Source organism: Diabrotica virgifera, chromosome 3 (assembly GCF_917563875.1).
Source record: "Diabrotica virgifera virgifera chromosome 3, PGI_DIABVI_V3a".
Lineage (NCBI taxonomy): Eukaryota > Metazoa > Arthropoda > Insecta > Coleoptera > Chrysomelidae > Diabrotica > Diabrotica virgifera.
The window spans coordinates 216,031,012-216,047,967 of NC_065445.1; the positions used below are offsets into that span (position 1 = coordinate 216,031,012).

At 32.0% G+C, this 16,956-nt stretch overlaps 1 protein-coding gene across 1 annotated transcript in view; it reads left to right on the forward strand.

The window, feature by feature from the left end:
- The first annotated feature begins 356 nt into the window (after window positions 1-356).
- The window catches only part of LOC114338156 (potassium voltage-gated channel subfamily H member 8-like), an 816,479-nt gene continuing 799,879 nt past the window's right edge, over window positions 357-16,956 (forward strand). The window contains exon 1 of the mRNA XM_050647257.1: window positions 357-590. Within this exon, the coding sequence (XP_050503214.1) occupies window positions 363-590 (228 nt within the window). The 5' untranslated portion in view covers window positions 357-362. The remainder of the gene's footprint in view (window positions 591-16,956) is intronic.

Sequence of the window (16,956 nt, forward strand, 5' to 3'; positions counted from 1 at the left end):
ACACCCTTCTTCAAACCTTCAATTCCGCGAATATTCTTTGATTCGTAAATAATTAGCACTGAGATTTTTATAGTTTAGTAGGTATTGCGAATTTGTTTATTCTCTTTAGAGGTTCAGTCTAGCATCTCTATATACGCGATAATTCATTTAAGTTAATTAGCATAAAACAAATTAAAAGAAAATTGAGGAATATATAAAAAAATTTAAAATTTCCTAAATTTTCTGGGTGGCCTCATTTCTCTGACGCGCAGTTTATATGATTAGATAAAATATGACACACCCTGTAAAAATAATGTTAAAACGGTAGACCAAAAAATGCTTGCACAAACACGACTTTTATTTCTTGTCTAGCACTGTACTCTATGTTCCATAAATGTGCGCAAGTGAATTATATGTTGTGCACAGCGGCCGTATTGGGGGCCCGCTTCCGAGGTTCTGCTGACTCTTGCCTCCTTGCAGACGCCAACGGAAATCTCGACCCCGAAGCCCCGCCCGCTAACTACGGACGACGACGGTCCAGAGCTGTACTCTACCAATTGTCAGGACATTATAAACCAGATAAGATGAAAGGGAAGCTGAAACTTAATAATGTAAGTATTTTTTCTGTTCAATTAAATTACACTTTCTCATTTAGTACATTCTTTCACGGTTTTTGCTCTAAATTTTAAAGAACCACTTAAATTGACATGAAATTTGGCATACACATAGCTTACATGTCGAAGAAAAAAAGTGATATTGTGCCGATGTGTGCTTTTGCCCTGGGGTGACTTTCACCCCCTTTTGGGGGTAAAAATATATGTCCAAAATAAGTCCGGAAATGGATAAACTGACTAATTTTAGGTATCTTTTGTTCTATAGAGCTTTTTCACCAAGTCAACACTTTTCAAGTTATTTGCGAGTAAATATGTTCATTTTTCAACAAAATAATTACATTTTTAGACGGTTTTTCGCAAATAACTCAAATAGTAAGCATTTTATCGAAAAAAATGTTCTTAGCAAAAATATAGCCTGTAAAGGAGTAAAAAAAATGGTGTACGCGTTAGGTCTCTGGACCTCGTAGAACCAGAGTTATAGCCAATGAAAAATAGATTCATATTCACCAAATTTCAAATAGAATATTTCGAAGTGAAATATCCAAAAAATTAAGCACTTTTTGGGGAAAACCCATTATAACTTTTTAAAGTGTTTAAAAAAAGCTTTATTTCTGTTTTTATAAAAGTTTCTAGCATTAAATTTAAGCAAGTCACGCACAAAATAAAGTTGGCCCCTTTTGTTTTGGCAAAAAAAAAGGAAAGGCCATCCCCTTATTAGCAACTTAAATGATATTAATCGTTACCGCTTCACAAATTATTTTACTGTTGTGTTTATATGATCTGTAAGTTTCATTGATACAAAGTGCTTATTTTTGAAAAAATTTGGTTTTAAATTAAAATTTTTTAAAATTTTAATTTTGAAAAATATGCTTTTTTTCAAAATAACTTAAAAATTGTTAGAGATACCAAAAATCTCGAAAAACAAAAAGTCAGCATTGCTTTTCTGAATATCATGTATTTTTTGTTTTTTCTATTAGACAAAAATTTATTAAGATTTGGTGTTTCTAAATTTGCATACATTCGTGATCAGTGACTCGTTCAACCCATCTTAACTACAGCCCTTTCAAAAATAAGGACTTTGAGCCGATGAAACTTACAGATCATATAAACAATACATACACAAGTCAAGAAACTTGTGAAGTCGTAACGATTAACTTCATTTAAGATACTAATTAGGGTGTGATTTTCCCGATTTTTAAGGGACTAACTTGATGATTTTGAGCGTAACTTGTTTACATTTGATGCTAGAAATTTTTTTTATAAAACAAAAATGAAGCTTTTTTTAAACACTTTAAATAAATTGTAATGAGTTTTCCTTGAAATGTGCTTTATTTTTGGTTATTTCACGTTAAAGTATTCCATTTGGAACTTGATGAATATGAAGCTATTTTTAATTAGCTATAACTCTGCATTAACTAGGTATAGAGACGTGACATATACACCATTTTTTTTTAATTTTTACAGCCTCTACTTTTGCTGAGAATGTTTTTTCGACAAAATACTTATTATTTAAAAGCGTGGTTATTTTGTTGAAAAAATTAACATATTATTCACTTTCAAATAACTCGAAAAGTATTGACTCTGAGTGAAAAAACTCTATAGAACAAAAGTTGCTTAAAATTAGTCAGTTTATCCATTTCCGGACTTACTTTGGACGAACATTTTTTCACCCCCAAGAGGGGGTGTAAACCACCCCCAGGGCAAAAGCACATATTGGCACAATATCACTTTTTTTCTTTGACTTGTTAGCTATGTGTATGCTAAATTTCATGTCAATTCAAGCGGTTCTTTAAAATTCAGAGGTTTTGCAATACTTTACCGTTAAAGGACGGACTAATTATCATCTCACTTATTTCACTATGTTTTTATCATACCATTATACTAATTTTGTGACCATCTAACTACCCATCAGGAAAGGTGAGCGCCAATATTCGAACTAACGCAGTCAGTTTGAGATTAATATAAAACAATAGAATTCCAACTAACTATGGGAGCCGATTGTTTTAAAGCTTCGTCTTGCTCACTCACTCAGGTGGAAGTTCATCTTATCTTAATTGTAAAAGTGAACAAAGGGCCTTGGAAGGGGCAAATTAAAAGTAAAGTTAACTAATCGTATCTAACATTTAACAATAAAATGAAATAAGATTTTAATACATATAATAATCCAATCCTGCCTATATAGTCCAGAGTAATAAGGATTTTCTGGGGACACTCAAAGATCCAGGTAGCTGACTACTTTTTTAGTTATTGTAGATCTATAGGAAGAAAACCTACCTGTTTCCTGCCTAGAGTTGGCGTCCGTTTTTTAATTCTTAACAATTTAGTGCAGAAATCGCGATTTATTCGATTTTTTGCACCCCATTCAAAAGCTAACTAGTTGACATAAAACTACAATATTTAATTTTTTAGAACATGGAAACACCTTCAAAATGACGATTTTTGAAAGTTAAAAAGTTAATTTCTTGCTACGCAAACTGCAAAATAAGCGAAAATTGTTATTTGTTAAGAGGAAACAGTAGCGATCAACAGGTAGCGAAAACGCGTTCCAAGATTGCGGCTGTAATTTTGAATATTTTTTCGAGATATTTGGCACACGTATTCGTAATATAATAAAGAATGGCGGTACAGAGCCCAATTTGAAAAATATATTAATGTGTGGAAATTACTCTGTAATTAAATACAATATTAAGAAAACGAGCTTGTACCGCCATTAAGAAGAACAAAAAAATACACTTTCTTCAAATAAAGTTTTTTATCCTATGCCTAGATTTTGTGTCATTTTGGAACTACTAGTGAAATTAAAAATTTTAGTAGTTCCAAAATGACACAAAATCTAGGCATCGGATAAAAAAGTTTATTTGAAGAAAGTGTAGTTTTTTGTTCTTCTTAATGGCGGTACAGGCTCGTTTTTTTAATATTGTATTTAATTACAGAGTAATTTCCACATATTAATATATTTTTCAAATTGGGCTCTGTACCGCCATTCTTTATTATATTACGAATACGTGTGCTAAATATCTCGAAAAAATATTCAAAATTACAGCCGCAATCTTGGAACGCGTTTTTGCTACCTGTTGATCGCTACTGTATCACCTTAATAACTTTTACTAAAACTACCTTAGAACTTTAGTGTTTCACACAAAGTTGCATATTGGGGTAGTTAATAAACCTTTTTAATTTTAGACCGACCCATTAATCAGTTTAAGAGTTATTCTATTTGTTTAACCCAGAATCTTTTATTTTGCAATAACATTAGACAGAAAATAATGAAGTAATAACAATTTTGAGTATGTCAAATGAAAGTAGAAGAGTGGTAGTATTAAAATGTATTAAAAAAAGATAAAAAAAATAATTAATATAGTCAAAACTCCTATTGCCAATTTTTTTAAATTTTGTAGTTTATAAACATTTAGAATACCTTTAAAAATGTTGTCCGTAGAAACAATATTTTTATATATTCGAAAAGCTACTATTTAACACGAATTTTTAGATAAAAATATTTAGTCGGGGTTCATTTGGGACAAAGTTAACCATGTGTTTTTTTAATTCACATCTAGTTTGTTTATAATAATAAGGAATCTCATTATTGCCATTTTAAAGAATAGGATTTGTATTTTTTCTTACAAAATTTGCGCAAACATTATACTTTTACAGCACCCTTTACGATTTTTCAAAAAAGTAGTTCAAACGATTACTAGGGGGAACGTACAAATCCACAGAATTAAAATACAGAAAAAGCAATTTCAAACTAATATACTTTTCTGTAACTCCGGATCAACTCAATGGATTTTGATCTTTCTTTTTTTTAATTTGTATGTAATTTCTACGTACCTTACAAATATGCAATTTGTTTAAAAATTTATTAATTAATAAACAGTCTAATTTGTTTAAACAATTCTTGAAAAAATAATTTTTCTACAAAAATCTATTTTTTTAATCATAGTACCATTACTGATCATAGAAAAAGTTAAAGTACACTTTAATAAATAAATGATTTTCATTAGATAATTATTTATTGAAGATCAATTATTTATTTAAGTATACCTTAACTTTTTCTATGATTAATAATGATGGTGTGATTAAAATCATGGATTTTTGGGAAAAAATTATTATTTCAAAAATTGTTTAAAGACAAATTAGACTGTTTATTAATTAATGAATGGCTAGAAAAATTGCATATTTGTAACGTACAGAAAAATTACCTACAAATTCAAACAAGAAGGATCAAAATATATTCAGTAGATCCCGAGATATAGAAAATGATAATATCATTTTCTAATATATAGTTTTAAGTTGCCTTTTTTAGTTTTTGAACTCGTGTATTGGTCGGCTGTCGGCTCCCAGTTCCCCCTTCACTTACCACGACTAGTCACCAATTGAGCTACATAATATTTAAAAATTCGTGTAAAATACAAGTTTTTTTTTACATAATATATGTAAAATGATTTTTTCTACGAACAATATTTTTAAAGTTATTCTAAATTTTTATAAACTACAAAATTTCAAAAATTTGGCATTAGGATTTTTGACTATATTAGATAATTGTTTTATCTTTTTTTAGTACACTTTGATAGCATTAATTTTTTACTTTCATTTGACATACGCATAATTGCCCTATCTTCAATATTTTCTGTCTTATATTATAGGTCTGGATCCCGCGTATGAAAAAAAAGTTGATTAATAGCCAGCTGAAAATTTGTTAATAGCTTAAGGGTGTCTAGTCGGATAAATTTTGAAATATGGGAACACTGGAACAGGGGCAGTTTTAATTGTGGCACAGGTTAAAATTTGGAACGGTCACACCACGAAAACGGCACATTTATTTAGTCCGACAGAACAGACTTAAACTCTCCGAACAGAGATTAAATTCTCATGCAAAAATCAGACTGCTATTTATCACCTGTCATAATTCCTGACATTTGACATATTCTACATGTTCCACTCATTAAAACCCCCATTTGGTGATAAATAGCAGTCTGATTTTTGCATGAGAGTTTAATCTCTATTCGAAGAGTTTAAGTCTGTTCTGTCGGACAAAATACATGTGCCGTTTTCGTGGTCTGATCGTTCCAAATTTTTAACCTGTTCCACAATTAAAATTTCCCCTATTCCAGTGTTCCCATATATCAAAGTTTGTCCGACTAGACACCCTTAAGCTATTAACAAATTTTCAGCTTGCTACTAATCAACTTTTTTTCATACGCGGGATCCAGGCCTATTATTGCAAAATAAAGGTCTCTGGGATAAACAATTATAATAACTATTAAACTAATTAATGGATCGGTCTCAAATTTTGAGGGTTTGTTAAGTACCCCAATACCCAACTTTCGGTGAAACACTAAAGTTCTAAGGTAGTTTCAGTAAAAGTTATTAACAAATAACAATTTTCACCTATTTTTCAGTTTCCGTAGCAACAAATTAACTTTTTAACTTTCAAAAATCGGCACTTTGAATGTTTTTCAATGTTCTAAAAAATTTAATTTTGTAATTTTATGTCAACAATTTAGCTTTTGAATGGGATGCAAAAAATCGAAAAATTCGCGATTTTTGCACTAAATTGTTAATAATTAAAAAACGGACGCGAACTCTTGGCAGGAAAGAGGTAGGTTTTCTTCCTATAGGTCTACAATAACTAAAAAAGTAGTCAGCTACCTGGATCTTTGAGTGTCCCGAACATGGTCTATTTCTAGCTTATTTCCCTGGAGTAATAACTTTACAAAAAAACATTATGCTTATGGCACTGGGTGCACGGTCCGATGGCTTGCTGGATATGAATGGTGATTATGGACGTGGTTGTAGATGTTTGCCATGTACGTAAGTGTCTTCAAATAGCCGTTGTGTTCTTAACCTTTCCGGGACCGTGCTATAAAACTTACGCTGCAGGCCGTGCGGGGCAACTATGGTACCCCACTAAAGTACTTTAATAATTCATTTAAATTTTACATTATTGTTTGGAAAGTTATATAATATAGCACTAGTAACTGAAATAATTTGTTTTTATTATTAAAAAGATTTTACGTTTTTTTATTTTTACCTGTAATTACAATTTGATCTAATTCATCATTTTTACAGTCAGGGCATAAAAATGTTTTACTTTCTTCTCGGTGTATGGTGCAAATGGGTTTTCTGCATGTACTACATGATATTTTAGTCTTTCTGTCACGTGCCCTGGCACAAAAGCTGCATTTTCGACTTGTATATTGTTGAATGTCTCTGACAGGGCTTTTTGGCACTGTGTACCCCGAGGAGTTAATTTCAATTTTAGTATAAAATTTAAATTATACAGGGTGTCCCGGAAAATAGTGCGTTCCTTAAAGGTATAGGTAGAAGGAACCATGCAGAACAAAAAACTCTTATAACATTTTTTCCTAAATTCAACCGTTTGGCCAAAAAACTATAAAACATTTTGGAACGCAAATTCAAATCTGGCAACTCTGTGAAGTACAAAAATCTAAACGTAAATAGTCCAGTGTTTAGTAAACAGATAATTTGGAAGAATCCTGTTTAGTGTCAACGCCGAAAATGTTTTTGAATCGTGTGTTCATGAGTAATATTATGATATTATGTTGTTTATTTATGGCAGATCAATAAATGGAGAGGCATAATACCTACTAAAATTCTTTCAAAATGTTTTGCTGGAATTTCTCGTCGTATGAGTGCATGTTACTCTATGAATTCATGTGTTCGCAAAAGTGGTGGTTCATTTAAAACATGTGTTTTCATCTTAAAATATGTAACTATAATTCGTTTGAAATTATGCCATATTTCAACTACATTTTAAAAAAATTATAGTAAACAAAAATAGTAAGTATTAGGTTGGATTATTTTAAATACTGTAAGACACAAACGAGTTCTTATTCACCAGTGCGTAACATGTTGCCAGATTATTTAATTTTCTGAAGATTAAAATTCAGGTATATGGAAACCAATGTAATCTTTTTTTTTTGGAAACCGTTAACTTTAGAAAAAAATGGTATAGGACTTTTTTGTTCTAAATTGTGTATTCTATCCATACCTTAAAGGAACGCACTATTTTCCGGGACACCCTGTATTTGATAATTTTTATAAAAAAACGATTTAGTTATATATTTTCTAAGATTACCTGGCAGGATAAAAAAAATAAAAATATTTTGAAAAGTTATAAGACAAAACCGCATCTGGGGTACCTAAGATGCCCCGCACGGCCACGGAAAGGTTAAAGGCAACTGCAATTTTAATTCGTAGTATTATTCGACCTGTCTACTGTCTACATCGTCGACGATGTGTTGTATATGTTGTATATGTGAGAATGGAAAAGTGTAGATCGCCTAAAAGAATGTGGTAGTAGGCTCCACTTAGAAAGAAGAAACGAAGACGGCCAAAGAGGACTTGGAATGTTGAGGTCTCGGAAGCAATGGCAGTGAGGTCAAAATGGCTGGATTGACAGAAATCGCTGGCGTAAAGACAGTGAGAAAGGTATCTTTATCTGTAATAGGCTCACTGAGTATGTACAGTCGGAAAAATGAAAGAATACCCATGAACTATCACATCAATCACTTATTTTTGTATTTGTATTTGCTATCTTTTTCTATAACAAACGTTTGTTAGTTATAGAAAAGGACAGCGAATACAAAATAAGTGATTGCTGTGATCGTTCATGGGTAATCTTTCATTTTTCCGACGGTATGTGTGTTATGTATCGCTGTCAGCTGTATATGAAAGTATTAACAATGAAAGGTATGTAGAAAGCTCTTTACATGGCAAGGAAAAATTGCTAGTATGTTATCGTATGCAGAAAAGTCAGACGTTGCTATTTGTATATATTTCCAAAAACATATTAAGCCACTAGATTTCACTTTACGGAATCATATTGGATCGTACTCGTAGATTAGTAGTAGTGATAGATCGAAATAGTTTTATTGATGTTATTAAGTCTGCATTAAATAAATGTAGTGCAGTCACTGAAGGTGTGGATATGAGCTATTACCTCCGATTCCGTTGAACCTCCATAGATTTGCATGAAAATTGGTGAGTGGTTAGAGGATATCTCAAGGAACAAAGGTGATATGGTGCCAACTTGCGCTATTACCCGGAGGGTGGATATCACCCCTCAAAGGTTTTAACTTTTCGTGAGAAAATGCATGTTTTTAACCGATTTTTCATAAATAACTCAAAAACTATAAGTTTTAAAAAAAAATAGTTATAATTATCAAAATTGAGCCTAATAAAAAATCAAATAAACTCCTTACTAGAAAAACCTTTCTATGTTAACTAAAAGTAAGTTATAGGTAATTGAATGTATATTTCTTTCGTCGAGTACCCAAATCTAAGTATTCAAACTTAAATACCGGCAAAATGATGCATTTTATAACATAAACTTATTAAACATTTGTCAAAGTTCATAGAAATATCTATCAAATAAGCCCTCGAACAAGTTGATATCATTAAAATTTATGCACCAAAAATGTTTCAAAATGCATCTTTTAAAAATTTTTCCAAAAAATGTTATTGTTTTCTTGTCAAAAAGTCCGTTAATTTTTAAGACATCAGGTTCACCTAAAAACTAGTTAAAAGTTTATTCCAAGAGATATTAAAAAATGTCGAAATTAGCCTTTTAAATCTCTCACTTGTTTAACAATAAAAGGTTAAATGGTCCCGGTTACATGGTTCTCGCAGCAGAATTGAAATTTTAAACATTTCTATCTCGGTTATTTTTTACTCTACGGAAATAGTAAAATGGGTAAAGTATTTGGAACAGAAAAAAACTAAAATTTAGTTATATATCGTTTTTTCCTTATATTGAGTATTTTTGGAGTTATTATCAAAAGAAAATAAAAAGTACGATCATTTTAAAAATTCTGATTTTTTTAAATTGTATCTTTTTTTAAATATGCATTCTAAACCGGTAAAAATCGTTTAAATCATTAACTATGTTAACCTAGACATTTTTTGAGGATAACTACAAATTTTAATTTTTGTCGAAATGGCGTATGTTTTATTTTTCACTTTTTCCTAAAAAAAATCGAAAGGGTTCTCCTATTTTCATCATAACTTGCTTAATTTTGATGCTATTAGCTTCTACTGGAGCTCATTTGATAGGTACTCCGAAGTACTTTGACAAGTGCTTAACAAGTATATTCTATAAAATGCATCGTTTTCCCGTTATGTAAGCTTGAATACTTAGATTTGAGTACTGGTCGAAAAAAATATACATTCAATTACCCATAACTCAGTTTGAAATAACATTAGTTTGGTTCTTTAAGTGGGAAGTGTATTAAATTTTTTTATTATCTTTAGTTTTGGTAATAATAGATTTTTACAAAAGCTTATAGTTTTTGAATAATACATGAAAAAGGGCTTTAAAACATGCTCTGTTTAAGAAAAAGTAAAATTTTTGATATCTAATAACTCCAAAAGTATTGATTTATGTTCATAACTTTATATAACAAATTTTGCTTAGAAGTTGCCCCTCTATCGATTTCTGGTATTTTAAATTTCACCCCTCAGTAGGGGTGACATCCACCCCAGGGTAAAAGCGCAAGTTGGCATCATGTCACCTTTGTTCCTTGAAGTATCTTCTAACTACTCACCAATTTCCATGAAAATCGATTAAGGTTCAACGAAATCGGAGTTGAAAACCTTCAGTGACTCCACGAATGCCCAGTTGTTCCAATTTACTTAAAAAATCTTCTTTTCACCCAAAATGATGATATATTTGTAAGTAGAGAAAATGATTTATATGCTGTCGGGAATAGTAGATGTATCTTGTAACAAGGTTAGAATGAAAATTTGATACAAATTGTAGATTTCGAAAGCGAGCTTTACTGAGCTTAAGCATACCGAAAAACAAATTTTCATCTCGACCGAATAACAGATTGTATTTTGTAACGGAACATTGATTTCGAAGTTTAGGTATAGGCCGTGGTTTACAATTGTTTGATTTTAATGTTTTGTCCATAAATACGACAGATATTTTTATAGATGAACTACTGCTTTCATTTTTGGTAATGGATAAAGTAAATTCCTGACTGGGGAAACCGATCAAGGAATAAATCATTCCCCGATTTTTTTGAAGATTAGAAATCCATATAGAGTTCTAATCGATTGTAAGTAAACAATATTATCGACAAGCTTCGGTCATGAAGTATCAACTACAAGAACGCAAAAGGTAAGTACTATTTTTAAGTCAAAAAACATTTTTATAAATTACCTTTACAGGTTAACTATTGTAAACAACAGTAATTTTTGTTTTTAGGAGAGAAATTTAGAAGCTTCTGGAGAACGGTCGTTTTACGTTTGAGAGCCGATATTATAACAAAAATAACTTTTTAAATTTGTAGTGGTGAATGTAGTATGTTTTCAAGATAAAAAATCAGGTTCTTTACAAGAGAAAAATTTAGTTTTTTATACTTGAAAAGTTTACTTAGGACAGTTTACACTCGTTTGTTTAAGAGAGTCGTTTGCACTAACGATGAATAGTTAATAATAATTTTAAGTTAAACCATGGCACTACAAAACGTATTTTAAAAGACGTTTTTATTATACAAGTTAACCCATTAAAGACTGGCGTTGCCATATGGCAACGCAAAACGCTATTTAAAATATTAATTCTTACACGAAAATTTGAGACCGAAAAGTCGAGATGGTGCTACTAGTTAGTACGTTAACGTTGTTAAGTTAATTGTCTAATTAATGGTGTCGCTAAATCCAAAATTAGTTTCGTAAATCAGTTGTTTCTGACAGCGTTTGTGAAATTGTTACTTCAAGATGGAAGTTAGATTTGCGTAAGTAAAAAAATAATATTAAAATTCCTTATAAGTGTTTGATTTTTATATAATATAAAGTCAAAATAACGTGTTTAAAATACTTCACATTGTGAGACTGATTCTTTTTGTTTTTATTTGTCATATTACATCCTAAATATCAGTGTTGCCATATGGCAACGCTAGGACGCGCTATTACCGACTTTTGTAATATACTGTTTTTTTTTTTAGAAAAGGCTTCACACTTGAGGAGGCATTACAAATTGCGTACGATGATGACATAGACGTGAACCAAATCTACATTGAGCCTCCAGAGGGTGATCTGACAGATGAGGACTCTGGCGAGGAAGACGGTGGTGGACTTGTCGATAACTTGTCAAGAAATCAACTTCCTGCACAGGCTGAGGTTGTTCTTTCTAGCAAGGATGACACAGACGAAGGGCGAATGGGGATCAAAGATGATCTGTTTGATGAGATAGATTTTGAAAGTGTCGAGAATGAAGAATACTTAAAAGTTGATTCGACAAAAGTCATTTGGATTCGTGGCGATATTGAAGTAACAACCAAAACTTTTCCACAACCTACTTATGAAAACTTTAAAACTTTAACACCTACGGAAGTTTTCGAGCTATTTTTCGACGATGACTTGGTAAAATTTTTGATAACGGAAACTGAAAAGTATGTAAAACAGACAAATATTTTCGATCTCAACACCAGTATTGAAGAAATGCGAGTTTTTCTTGCCATTCTAATTCTATCAGGTTACAACACTCTTCCTGGTAAAAATTTTTATTGGGACTCCTGTGGAGATATGGGTAACATGTTGGTCAAAGAAGCCATGCGAAGAGACAGATTTCTGACTATTTTCCGGTACTTCCACTGTGCGGATAATTACAATTTATATCCTGGTGACAAATTTGCCAAACTACGACCTCTAATTAAAAAGTTACAGGATAAGTTTATGCAATATTATGTTCCTGAACAAGAACTGTGCTACGATGAATCCATGATAAAGTATTATGGAAAGCATTCATGCAAACAATTTATTAGGGGCAAACCTATAAGGTTTGGATATAAAGTCTGGAGTTTAAACAAAAATCTGGCTATTTAGTAAATTTTATGCCATATCAAGGAACTGATCCCAATATTAATCCTAAATATCACCCAGTGTTTGGTAAAGCAGCTTCTCCTTTAATTTGCATGCTAAAAAATTTGCCCGAAGACAAACAAAAATTGCGCTACTCCCTGTACTTTGACAATCTCTTTACAGGTTTCAGTTTACTTTGGCATCTAAAACAAATGGGATATGCTGCTCCAGGTACCATTAGAGATAATCGTCTACCGAAAAATTGCCCTCTGATGTCAAAGGCCGAGATGAAAAAAAAAAGAAAAGAGGTGAGTTTGATTCAGCAGTTGAACAGAAAAACGGGATAATATTAGTAAGGTGGGCAGATAACAGCATGGTGACCGTCGCATCAACCTTATATGGAGTTTCACTTGTGAATGAAGTAAAGCGCTATTCCCAGGCCGATAAAAAGAACATACAGATAGGCATACCTCAAGTTATTGCGAAATATAATTCCGCAATGGGAGGCACTGATCTTATGGATGAAACCATATCCAGATATCGTATAGGAATCCGTGGAAAAGAATGGTGGTGGTGCGTTTTTACTTGGTTAATTGATTGTTCAGTGCAAAACAGTTGGAATTTAAAACGAAAATCAAGTGATATTATGACGCAGCTTTTGTTCAAGCGAGATATTGTGAAAACATATTTGTCAAGGGTACAGAATCCGGCAAGGCAGGGAGGTCGTCCAAGTTTAAGTTTCTCCAGTAGATCGTTTAGCAGAGTTTCCGATGACGTGCGTTTTGACAATATAGGACATTTATTAACAAACACCCCTGATGGAAAAAAGAAGAGATGTTCCGCTGAAAACTGCAAATCCATCATGCGCACAATGTGTACTAAATGCAAGGTTGGACTATGTATAAGCTGCAACGTTAATTTTCACACACGATTTTAATTTAAAATTTACTTTTGCAACTAATTAAAATAAATTCATATTTTTTGGTATGTGCTTATTTTTTGATCCTACAGGAGACTAGCGTTGCCATATGGCAACATACTGTTTTGAAAAAAATAAATAAAATACATAATTATTTCTTGTTGTTTTAAGCATAACTAATAATTTACTTAATAAATTTGTTTAAAATTATTCTAATTTCAAAAAATTTTAAACTCCGTCCTTGATGGGTTAATATTGTTTTACCATGTTGAGTTGAAAGATAAAGAACTTTGATCATTAAACAAGTTTATCGCATTCGTCTACCATATGACATCATATATCGCACCTTGAAAACCATAGGCAGTAACTGCAAAAATCATAATATCGAGTTATGAGCATTTTAAGTTTTTGTAAAGTTAATTTTATTTCCTGTAGTTCCAAAAATTAAACTACAAACCTGATATTTCGTAAAATTGTCTTTAATTTTGCATATTTTTATATAAATTAAGAAGTACATAAAATTTGCTAAAGTTAATAGGTATTTTAACACATACGGCCATATGGTTTTAAAAAATATATCAATTTTCGCAAATGACGCAGTAAAAATGCATATCAAATAACAGTTTTTTGATTTAAGATTGTACTTATTTATTACAAATTTTTAGTGTTAACACTTAATCAAAGTGTTGCATATTATAATCTGTCTGTTCGTCTTCTATTGTTGCATTGGTCACGTGTAAATCTGCATAAAACCTATGATAGTGCTCTTGAATAACATTAGCCTTACATAGTGAGAGTCTACATCTTGTTTTTTGAGATTGCATATTCCTGGTGGATGCGAATATGCTTTACTTAGTTCCATCTTAGCCACCATCCCTCATTGTTTTTGCCTTATATTAATGGTTCTGAACTCTGTATCGTTAAAGCTTGCCTTAACCTGAAACTTATTTTTAAATGTCTTCTCCACCTAGTTCATCTTATGTCATTCCAGACGACAGACGACCTGATTTCCTTCTTCGTCAATGTTATAATTATTCCCAATTTCCTTACATCGTTTTTTAAAGTCCAATATATCCGATGTACACCTTTAATTAATTTTATATAAGGTTCACCTGTTTTTTTCGCTGTTTGAACTACTGTGAACCATTGCGCAGCCACGTAAATTGGTCATCTTTTAAAGCGTTTTTTTGTTTCTCAATCAAAGAATGCACGTTATCTACCGTATTTTGGGAGTGACCCGTTATCAAAAATTTGTGGGTAATTTTAGGTATGTTTTCAATTTCTGTACTGCATATTGATAAAGATAGACAATATACTTGTTCTTATTTCGCCCACAGTAGTTATCTGAGTATAATATTATTTCTTTTTCCCTGGCATGGTTCCTCAGAAATTGTAACAGGAACGACGCTATTTCATTTGAATCACGATTAGCAATTCGCTTGAACCAAAGACAGAAGTGTCCTGCATTTGTGGTCCGGTAAAAAATTGTGAAATTAAATAATGTTGATAATCTGCTTTTGTAATAAAATAAAGAAACTTCGCCTGAAGGCGTCGGTAGTAATGATTGTAAATCAAAACAAGAAGTGATGCAATTGTTGGATTTTGCAGATTTTAAGTCATTTATTTCTCTTTCCTATTGAGTTCCACTTCCTGACGGTGAGTATTATAGACTGTTTCTAATGTCGATTTATCTAATTAATTTCTGTAACTTTCTCACAGCCAGCAAAGGTATTTTTAGGCTTAAAAGAGTGTATATTAAATTCTGTGTGAAATATGGTTATCATCCTAGCGTAATTTCCGAACACCGAAACTTTTTCTTTGCAAAATTTTATATAATCGCGATGAATATCAGCAAGAGTTTTGTCATCGCTGACGAATTATCTGGTAGTTTGTTTCCTTAGGTAGTGAGATTTCACTCTAAGAATGGACTCAATGTAAATCATTTTGTCTTGTTTCACGACTTAATTGATTCTTTTTCCATTCTTATGAGTTCCTCGCTTTTCTTTTGGGATAAACCCATCTACAGTACGACGTTTTATATTAATTTGTTATAGTCTTGTCGCTTATTTCCAGTGTTGCAATGAAATCTCTCTGCAGCACTCGTATGTTTTGTTGCATTTAAAAGATTTTTCCTTAGTACATCTCGCTTTTATTTTACGAGCGTGGGTCACATTTTGCACATATTGCCATATAGATCTAAGTTTTTGTTCCAATTTTAGAACCGTTGAGCATCAACTGCAGATAATGCCTGATGGTATAAAAAGAAGAATCGATTTTTGATAAAAGTCATAGGGATGTATCTTTCTGGTGCCGAACTTACAATTTTTTTGCAGATTCTGCTATATAGCATTAAAAAATAGATTTTTTTTCCTATTAGACTGCATTCAAAGGTCATTTCATGAAAAAATTACAGTTATTGCCATATGGTTTTCAAGGTGCGATATGAGTACTTGATGTTTTGAGCAACTTCAGAAGATATTTATAGCATTTTTATTCGTTGAACGTAGAACATCCCATTTGACCGACCCAATTATAACAACCGAATTGAACAGTGGGCCAAATTCCATCTAAAATTAAAGAAAAAGATCCGTCTATCCATATGCCAATTATCCATTTTGGTCCAAGTGTGTAGGTTTTACAGCATTCCCCATTTGGGGTTTGTTTTTGTTCCCGTCCCAAAAATTCCCAAAAATTTCGAAAATGTATGTCCGATCTCTGCGGTTTCTGATAGTATTGATCACTACCTTTACAACACATGTCTAGTGTTGATTATGTTTTTCGGTTATACCATTCAAAGTGACCGAGCTCAGAAACTTTCCTCAATTTCTATTTCAAAAGGGGAAATGTTTGTGGGTATGAACTTACAAGAGTACCTATATTTTACAAATATGTACAAGAATAAAAAACCGCTAAACGCCTTAAAAATAAGTGGCATATACAATATTCCAGCTGCAAAAGAGTTCGTGTGTTTCTTCCATTATAATCATTTTATTTAAGTCAACCTTAAAACTTTCTTATAGAAAAATTCTTAACGACTATCAACTCAACCTTCTTGTTGATGAACAGCTTTGTAATGGATGACCGAAGTTATCTTTAACGTTTGCGTTAAAGTTAATATAACTATGACGGATAACTATCTCCGTAACTATTTACGTAAATTTCGTGTGACGTATCCGTCACCGTTACGATACGAGTTATTTCTTAAACGTTAAAAGAGAAGTAACATTTGAATTATCAACGAGAACCTTATGTAGAAATAGTACTAGTTCGAGTTAGTGCGAGAAATTGATCGGAACATGGTACAGGATAAAAATATAACCATAAAAGCAGCGTTGCCAGAGTTGGTACAAGTGTACCAATTTGATACAATTAACAACCAAAATTTTGATACTAAAGTACCCTAAAGTAAAAATCTAACCTACTAGCTTGATTGCCTCTGGTGGCAGCCCGTCAGGGCCGCAACCTTTCCCTGTCTTCATCTCTTGACCAGCGGTTTTTATTTCCTCTTCTGTGAACTCCTGTGGAGATCCCAGCCGTGTATTCTGCGGGATAGCCCTTCACTTGCTAATGTTACATCAATGTGTGTCTGGCTGGTCCCTCTCACAAAAGTTGGTT